Source organism: Branchiostoma floridae, chromosome 1, assembly GCF_000003815.2.
Source record: "Branchiostoma floridae strain S238N-H82 chromosome 1, Bfl_VNyyK, whole genome shotgun sequence".
In the NCBI taxonomy this organism is placed as follows: Eukaryota; Metazoa; Chordata; class Leptocardii; order Amphioxiformes; family Branchiostomatidae; genus Branchiostoma; species Branchiostoma floridae.
The window spans coordinates 1,293,970-1,304,111 of record NC_049979.1 but is presented as its reverse complement, the minus strand read 5'-3'; the positions used below and the strand labels follow the sequence as shown (position 1 = coordinate 1,304,111).

The 10,142-nt window shown below is 43.1% G+C and overlaps 1 protein-coding gene across 1 annotated transcript; it reads left to right on the top strand.

Moving 5' to 3' along the window:
* The first annotated feature begins 6,426 nt into the window (after nucleotides 1-6,426).
* Nucleotides 6,427-8,298, top strand: LOC118421992 (G-protein coupled receptor 84-like). The gene is made up of 2 exons (XM_035829498.1): nucleotides 6,427-6,469; nucleotides 7,070-8,298. The coding sequence occupies exons 1-2, from the start codon at nucleotides 6,427-6,429 to the stop codon at nucleotides 8,296-8,298; spliced, it is 1,272 nt and encodes a 423-aa protein (XP_035685391.1).
* Nucleotides 8,299-10,142: the final 1,844 nt, after the last annotated feature.

The window sequence follows — 10,142 nt, the reverse complement described above, 5'->3', positions numbered from 1 at the left end:
TTCTCACAACAGATTGTGATGATACATGTATTTGTTATGTGACATGTCTTGGGAAGACGATAGAAACCGGGTTAAAATGATTGAGGATGAGTCCTCCATCACAATATCAGATTAAATGTCTTCTATTTATACAATAAACCGAAATTAATTTTCAGCAACAGTTTCCAGATGGGCGACTGACCGTCATAACGTTAACTTCTTGTTGTTTTGAATACGTTACTTAAGATGTCTTGTGTTTTGCTCAAGTATCAAACTAAGCTCCTTGTTTTGGTACTTCAAATGCCTTCGTATTTGTCAAACACGCATGTCTTTGATATCCGGGCATGTTCGTTACGATGGCTTGTGTTGACACAAGGATCCAATCAAATTCCACCGTAATTTACAAATTGACAAACACGCATGTCTTTGGCATCAGGTCACGTTAGTTAAGATGGCTTGTGTTCCCTCAAGGATCAAATCAAGCTCCTTGTTTGGTGCTGCCCCCGTAATTTTCAAACACGCATCCACCGGTCTTTAACATCCGGGTGCCTACGAGATCGCCCACTGTGCCCGGGGAGCGATTCTGCAGAAACAACAATCTCGCTCAGGTGTTACTGACAATTTCTCTCTGTCACGGCTTTGAAGCGAAGGATTCCAACATTCTTACAGGTGGGTAACTCTTAATCTGTAATATCATCTTTTCGTCAGCTTCTACACTTTCCGTGTAAACAGTTATGCCATGATTGTGTGTTCATAACTTGAACATCCAATATCGTATTCCAGGGCAAAAATCTCGTGAATGACCTGATACTTGGTTACAAATCCTCATCTTGAAAAAAAAATGCACACACGTATTCTGATTCCGCAATATTTTCATGTGAAGAAAATTATGAATCGATTACTGGTAACTTTCAATTCGTAACTTAAATCCATCCAATATTATCTAAGTTATGGTTAATTATTTAGAGTAATGTGTTTTCATTATATTACATTGGTTCCGTTATTTCTGTTTGTTCAATGACATCTAAATTGTAATATGTAAAGTTAAGGTAGGCCTTCTCATAAGCAGAAGCTTTGGGCTTCCCTTTATGTTCTTTTCATAATTTTTTGCCATGTATTTATTTTGTGTTTTTTAAGTGTGAAACAAATAAATAAAGTCAAAGCCTTTATTCAACCTCGATGGCCGTTTTCCAACAAGTTCGAGCTGCTTTATAGTACAAGGGGTGGGGAATTCATAAAGCAATCTTAACCATAGCGTGTGTATTTTTTACTCACCTTACCAGCTGCGCTATCCAGCTATAGACCAATGGAATATAACTAAGATTTTAGGTCATTCGTTTATCAGGTCAATAACCCGGCAGTTGGTGGCAAATTTTCAGGTTTGTGGGCAGGTAGCCCCTGATCAGGGTTGTAGCCAGCACCTGTCCTTCAGTCCTTTGAAGGAATTTTGCATCTGGGGACTGAAAAAAGTTTTCCCCATTCCGTCCCCTGGGACTCAATCTCAATAGGGTACTGGACAAAGCCCTTAATTAGAGCATCACATCCAGGTGAGGTGCAGGTCCGTGCGGCCGGTGGCGTGAGGAAAAATAAAGTGCAACGTGCAGAAACCAAAAACAAAAAAAGACGTGTGTGACTATGTACATGGCCGCAGGAAATCCCGATTTACATCTGGGAGTTGGGGTGGCCCATTTGTTGGACCAACCCCAACTTAAAACTAGCAAGTGTTGGAGCCGAAACAATATGTGATGGTAACTTATTCCAGGCACTTACTGTTGTTGGGAGGTAGCTGTTTCTGTAAATTTCGGTCCTGCAGGAGAGCGTGTTAAAGCGTAGTGGGTGTCCTCTGGTGGGGTTTGTATTCCTAGAGATGTAATGGTGTAAGGGTATGGATACCAGTCCGTGAAAGGCCTTATAGAACAACACCAGGCGAGCCTGACTCCTCCTTTCTTGCAGGGTCGGCCAGCCCAGTTTGTTCTGCAGGTATGACACGCTGGTGGTGTTCCTGTAGTCGTTAAAGACAAACCTGGCAGCTCGTTTTTGTACAGATTCTATTTTATCTATAAGTACATTTGAATTGGCATATTGACGCTTCTGTGGGTCCCATATGGTGGATGCGTACTCAAGTTTGGGTCTAACTAAGGATGTGTAAGCTTTGGCCCTTACCTCTTTGGTAGCCCCCCTTATGTTTCTTCGTAGGAATCCCAGTGTACTGTTGGCCTTGGCTGTGACAGAGTTGATGTGTGTTGACCACTTGAGGTCCTGTGATAAGATGATCCCCAGGTAGGGGTGGTGGGCGCTGACCTCAAGCGGTTCTGCAGACATTGTGTACATGAATTGTGGTGAGCGTTTGGATTTGTGAACATGGATAATACAGCACTTTTTCACATTGAACTTGAGTTGCCATGTGTTGGACCATTCAGTAAGTGTGTCTAGGTCTTTTTGTAGGTCTAGCTGGTCCTGTTCTGTTTGTATGGGATGGTAGATTAGACAATCGTCAGCAAAAAGTCGGAGTTGGGAGGAGATATTTTTATCGATGTCATTGATGTATAATAAGAATAGAAGGGGGCCAAGTACTGTCCCCTGCGGCACCCCTGACTTGACCTTGGCACTGGTCGATCTCTCCCCATCCACAACCACTTGCTGTTGTCTGTTAAGAAGCCAGTTTTTCATCCATATGAAGTTCTTGCCCCTTATACCATAGTATTCTAATTTCTTAAGTAGACGGAAGTGTGGAACGCTATCGAATGCTTTCGAGAAATCTAATATCGCTAGATCAACCTGCCATCCTTTATCATACCATGAGGTTAGGTCTTGGAGCGTACAGATTAACTGCGACTCACACGAGTGTTTTGCTCGAAAGCCATGCTGCGTAGGAAGTAGAATATTATGGTTGTCAAGATGCTTCATTGTAGCTGAGTATTGAATGTGCTCAAGTAATTTGCAACAGACACTGGTGAGGGACACAGGTCTATAGTTGGCTGGGTCACTCCTGTCCCCCTTCTTAAAAATAGGGTGAACATACGCGCTCCGCCAATCCTCGGGTACCTGTCCCTCCTCCAGTGACTGGTTAAAGATGAAACATAAAATCGGACTAATTTCTGGGGCATAGTCTTTCAGTAATCTGCAGGGGATGTGATCGGGTCCTGATGCCTTACTTGGGTTTATACCTTCCAGTAGTTTCTGGACTCCCTCCACTGTAACTGTTATCTGTGGCATATCTGGGTAGGGGCTTGGGCCTAGGTCGGGAATGTTAGTTAAATTTTCCTCTGTGAAAACAGACTTATACTGGCTGTTAAGGACTTCTGCCTTTCCCTTCCCATCTGATACTAGTCTATCTTTGTCATTTAAGGCTGCAATACCCGTGGCCGTTTGTTTTCTGCTTTTCACGTAGTTCCAAAACTTCTTTGGATTGTCTAGGGCCTCACTCATGATTTCTTCTAAGTATTCATTATGTGCCTTCCTGATGTTCTTTTTAACTACTCTACGCTGTGCTTTGAATTTGTCCCAGGCGCATTCCTGCATCGTGTTCTTAGCTTTCCTATATAATCTTTTCTTCTTCCTTATTGCTTTCTTGAGCTGGGGGGTAACCCATGGACAGCTCTGCCTACCTGAGAGTTTCTTTTGTGGGACATGTTTGAGCATAAGTTGTTTTAGGCCGTTTGAGAAATACTGCCAATTTTCTTCTACAGTGTGGCTGGAGGGGTCTCTATTAGTAAATTGTTTGCCTAGCTCTTTCATTCCTTGGGCCAAAGATTCTTTATCTGCTTTATTGAATAAGTTGACAGTGCGTGGTTTCTTTTTGTTGGGTTTTATGTGTGTTTTCAGCTTAACTGATACCGCATCATGATCACTGATGCCCGGTATGACACTAACCTCTTCCATTAAGTCCGGGTTAGACAGCAGTGCAAGGTCAAGAATATTTCTACCCCTTGTAGGGGAATGGACCATTTGGGTTAAGTGGGTTTCCTCTGTTATCTCTAGGAATTTCTCATTTAGTGTTTTTCCATATTGGGGTGAGGGGTTAAGTGTGGCTACCTCGGGGTTCCAGTTAATGTCAGGGAGATTAAAATCACCAAACAATGCAATGCAATGGGACGGACAAAATTGATATGTAACGATATAAAAAAACTGAAACCCATGTGTTCTTCTTCACCAAAACAGATGCCATTGAACAGCTTAGTCTACAAGCAAAATTTGCACCTCAAAATGCAGGAAATAGTGTTTCCGAGGGCCTTGATTTACAAATTTTCTGGGACCCAGACCCCCTAGAAATAACGCGCGCCATGCCTTCGGTGCTCGATAGGAGTCCCATTCGAAATCAAGGGGACTGAAAATGATTTCAGGCTGGCTACAACCCTGCCCCTGATGTTACCAAACACCTGGTTGGACCATGCGTTGATATTCAAACTCCAAATCCAAACAACAGTTGTTGCCCAAATATCACCAGCCACTTGAGTAAATAAATGCATGTAAAAATTTGTTTTGCCTTTTATTCTAAAATTCTCGATTTGTTGTCCTTCTTGACTTTTTCATAATTTCTTCTACACAAATGCTGTATTCCTTGTATATAAGACACCCGTAATCGAAGATGGTTTAGGTAACATCAAAAGATGGAATTGGTAACATCATCCTTTTGTTAAATTTGGAATGGAAGTAGATACCTTTTACTTCAAAATGGCTAATAGCATTTAAATGGCAAAGTTCTTTATGCCCAACCGATACTCATTACCTGCTAATGACTGTTTCTGTAGCTCTTCTGTTATCTTCCTCGGGGCCAGATATCCTAAACTTTCATTTGACACAAAGGTAGGGGTAAATGCCCAGCAGGTATATGTAATGTGCGGGAGCCTTTTTGTTCGCCCTTTTGAGTGATTATGCGAGTGTATCAAAGAAAAAAGGCTTCTGAGATTTCAACCGCTGAACACTGTGTTGGCAACAACGAACGGACTGTGTCTCAAATATTACTGTGTGTCCAAACCTATTTGACAGATTCCAAACGCCTTTATAACGATTGACCTAATTGCATTTTATTTTAGGGGACTTGAAATCTCATCTCATGCTAACTTTAAATTCATATTTGTAAACATGCTTTTTTTTACTCTTGCGCTTATGTACTTCTGTTGGTGGCGGCACGAGTGTGTCGTCACCGTGTCTTAACAGTAAATGTTGCAATAAAGAGCGGACTGAGACATGTGAATGGGTCTTAACATAATAGGTCAACTTTTATCTATTTATTTATTCATTTCTATTTTCTTTATACAGGGTAGACACACTCAATACTTTGCGCACTGCTTTCCATGCGTGCCCTGTACAAACAACATACACAAAATAGCATAACAAAGAAATAAGATAAACTAAACAATGAACAAAAGAAACAATATAAACATAAAACATGAATCAAAATCGTAACTCATTAATCAAAGTTAGTGCCGGGTCAGGAGGTCAGGGGTCAGCAGTGATTACCGTTTCTTAGCAGTTTCTTGAGGACAAAGCAGAACTGGCCACTTTAACCGTGGGCGGCAACTCGTTCCATGAAAATGCACCCCTGTACTCAAATTTCCTACGACCAGACTGTCGAAACTTGTCGAAAAGGTTATGATATTTACAACTAACTAAAGTGTAGCAGTCGCGACAACCGTTTTCCCCTTCAGATTTATTAACGTAAGTCCAGGTGGGAGTAGAACCACTGAGTATTGCCCTGAGGAAGATAGCTAAAGGACTGCAGAATAATTGGCAGATAATTGGTGCTGGTTTTGCGCAAATAACATTTGATGATGATGCGCCAAGGCCACTCGTACTGCACGGGAAGTGGGATTTCCAAATGGCAAGGACGACAGATGCTCGAGGTGAAGAGTACTCGATACGTCTAGTAACATTTGCATAGATAATAGCGGTAAATCCCCGGTAAGTCCGACAGAGGTTGCCTAAAGCATGAAATGCCACAGGAAACCGTTCACAAACTTACCTGATATTTACCACCACCAGTAAATCCTTCTGTCGTGCAGTGTGGTACTTGAATATAACTGACACCGCTGACACTGAATTGGTACTACAGAAAGGTCTTGCATTGATTTTAAAAATACGGCGGACCTTCATGTCACGGTTCAACATTCTCTATGTACTTGTAGATCACATAACCCCCGGAACAGTAAGCTTCCTTACATTTTTGTTAGCCGTACACAACTTTAATCAATCCTCATTGATTAACAGATAACACATTTACGAACGAACCCTGCTGCCTTTTTGCAGAGTAGATTATGTAGGGTGGTTGACATAAAGGTAATGTAGTATTGATCGTGATAAATATATGATATTTTTTCACAGCAAATTTGTGTCTTATTTACAGGCTCCCCTGCAGCAACCTTGTTGTTGTGTGACGTCATGCATGGTAACACGCACTTTGCTGACGTCAGAATGGTGGAGGGTCCCTAACAACCGGTCGTTGCCATGGCGACTGCCGGGGAGTACATTCTCGTTCTCATCAACGGACGTACGTTAGTAACGTTCTTGCCCGTCGTTGTCTTGTGGTGTCTCCGTACTTCATTTTCTATCTTTTCATTTCTCTCTATCAGATAAATGAATAAACGAACCTGTAAGGCAGACAAGTATAGTATGCCATATGAGTAGTAACCTGGAATCCAGTCTACTGCTGGCTCGGCCTAGCCGCGTAGGTCTCAGCCGCCGGGATAATCGGCCACACCCGGTAGGATTTTCACGCGGTTAGACTTTAATAGCCCAGTGGGATAATTATCCGGCCAGCAGGAAAGCACCATTTGCATTTCACCAGTCTACTTGCTGGCCGGCAATTAACCCCCACTGGGCAAAGTCTAACCGCGTGAAAATCCTACCGGGTGTGAATCATTATTCCGGCGTCGGAGACCAACTCTGGCCCCGTAGAGAGCCTGCACTAACTACGGTAGACCGTGCCACAAGTAGACTGGATACCAGGTTATATGAGTCGAAGAAAATTTTATTATTTTGCGCTGGAATAGAATGCCATAACGTCTTCGTCTGTGCTAAGTACGTAACCTCTAAGATATCTAACTTTAACATCACTCATGTAAAAAACGGCACCCATTTTGACCTACAGTCATCATCGTGGTGACTATTGTTGGCGGCCTTCTCACCCTCCTCGCCATCTGGACACGCCCGGTCCTCAGGAAACTGGTCAACGTTCCTCTGGCCAGCCTCAGCTGTGCGGATGTCCTCCTCGCCATCTTATGTTCCCCATTCTGGATCCAGCAGATCCTGCACCCCCAATGGGAACCGCCAGGGGCGCTGTGCTGGCTGATCGGCTACACCAGTCCGGTGCTGTGGGGGGTATCCGTTAGCCATATGTTGTGCATTGCTCTTCACAGGTACTTTAAGATCTGTACTACCAGCATGCGTTTGAAGTCCACGCGTGTCCTCGTTATCATGCTCTTGCTCACATGGTTGGTCCCCATCGTTTCATTCTTACCTCTTTACGTCGGTGAAGATGTGAGAGTAGACCCGAAGCTGAAGCGGTGCGCGATGGGGAGGTCTGACAAACTCTGGGCAAAGATTCCCCCGGTCGTTTTGAACTTCATCCTCTCGTACATTGCGGCCCTTGTCATGTACATCCTCATCCAAAACCATGTGAGGAAGAGTGAGGTACGTGTCCGACCTATCGTACCGGGCCCTTCGACCCATTTGGCAGTGCAGTCCTCGCGGGGTGACCCACCCTCGGGCACTGCAAGCGCCAGGGTGATCATGGCAAAGCCCGTACGAAATCTGGATAGAGTAGAGTTGGAGGGGGACGAGAAGTCAGGTGGGGAGGGACAAAGGAGCATTGATCATATTGACCCATGTAAACCCAAAGGTACCATGATCCTGGTTGCTACAGCATCAGGCAGTTTTGCGGAACAACAAGATATCAGTCAGGGCAGTACTGCATTGCCAAGTGATGAGGAACAGGAAGAAGGTCACAGTGGGCCAGATGAACCCAAAGGTGTCGCCCTAACTGTCACGATAGAATCAGACCAGGCCGGTACAAATGAGCGGCAACGGCAGGCTGTCCCAGACCGTATGCGTAGTCCTCAAAACCGCTGCGCAAGCGCTGCAGAACGGCAGATCACCCGGATGATGATGACACTGTTCGCTGTTTACACGCTCTGCTGCATGCCCATGACCATCATGGTCATTTTCTCCAGCAAGGTTTCGTCCGAAGCCTTCGCCGTCGGCCAGCTGCTGGCCACGCTGAACGGCGCGCTGAATCCGGTAGTGTACGGCGTCATGAACAAAAACATCCGCCGGGGGTACAAACATGTCTGGGACAAAATGCTCAACTACATCACCTGAGTTTCTGTTAGAAACCAACAAAAACGAGTTCTATTTCGATGAAACGATATAGGAAAATAACTGTAGGCAATCCATATATCTTTCGGTTGCGTGATTGAGAAGGAAAAAAGGATAGGCATATGTCTACATCAACTTCATAACATGAGATTCTGTGAGGACCAACAATAACGAATCTGGGCCATTCTACTCTTGGTGAAACGCTATCAGAAATTGACTTCAGGCAATTGATCATGACATAAACATGTCTGTCGGTCGAGAGGGAAAAATTGAAAGTGGATGGCTTGCCTTAATTCACAGCTTTCAACCATATCGAGACATGTAATAAGTCCAGGAAGATTAGCTGTGTACATTCTTGTATCTCAGCTAATGGACTAATAAAGCATCAAAGCATCGTCAAAGCATCAAAGTCTACATTTCTATCAGGAAGAAAATGACAAAACTTTATTTTAGTTCAAACAAAACGCAGGATAATAAGTATGTGATTGTTAAAAGTGTCCCATGAATGCTCTGTGTGCAGGAAGATGTAAATCAAAATCTAGCTGTTAACTTCCATGTTCCATTTTGCACCCATTCGTTAAAGCAACTGACGTTGTTTAGATGTCTTTTTTCCAAATGACTGAATTTATATACTTTTATTTCAATGAAAATTTGAGACTAGAATCACCAGAATGCACATGACCAATAACAGTTACTGAATTCTGTTTCTCTAATACAGAAAACGAGATAACCCATATGAAAGTCATACTTCAATTCATAAATTGTATTCAGTTGCTCCTCGCGTTCCAGCCATGAAAGGGGAATCAGAAAGTCTTCTCTTGCTATCCTCAACAAAAGATAATGATGCGTCACTCTGGCATTCAATCAGCCACTAAAATGCAGCCATCAAATATTTCAGATGTCAAGAATAACATACACCACGTTACCATAGTTCGTGACGACACCTGGTGCGTTCTGTCACAGTTTCCTTTGGCTGTCTTAGAGACCGTTACCTTCCAGCGAGAATCTCAGCCACGCAAAGCATCTACAATCCTGAAGTAATGAGGGGACCATAGGACATAATCCACTTTCCTTTGCATGATTTCCTGGTTCTCGGATTATTCCAAATGCAGTGCATGTAGATTAAGTACTATAACTACTCTTTCTACTCCTAGCCGTTTTCGTCTCAAACTTTTGCTGGATTCTACTTTGAAACGTCCAGGAACCCAATGGTGTGGCTGAAACCTGACATGTGTATGAAATCTTTTGATATGTGCAATTTACCAGAATGGATATAGTGTCGGTGTGGAATAATTAGTTATTCCTCGTCGTTCCATGTTTCCTCTTTACGTCGGTGAAGATGTGAAAGTAGACCCGCGAAGCTGAAGCTGTGAACGACGGGAAGGTTTGGAAACTCTGTGCAAATATTCCCCCGGTCGTTTGAAACCTCGTCTTCTGGTACGCAGTACTATACACTAATGACCGTTGCTAGAAATGTAGCAGCACAAGTCACTCACGATGTTGAGGAGATGAGAAACTCGATCCACTTAACCCACTTCCGTTTGACTTGTCGAGTTCTCGAATGATTCTAAGTACAGTGCATGTTTCCTCCAAGCCATCTGTTGTTTTTAACTTTCGCTGAATTTTATTTTGAAACGCGAGAATCTCCCTCTACAGCCATTCATTATGTGCAATTTCAGCACAACGTTTTTGTACATTAACTCAGTAGTGAAGTAGTAGCTATAGAGTTATATCTTAGAAACAAAATTTGATGTATCATAAGTTATATTTCTATATTTCACAGTTACTTATATTTCACTTGACTAAAATGATGTCATTTTGTCCTGTGAATCATGATTTCCTGGACG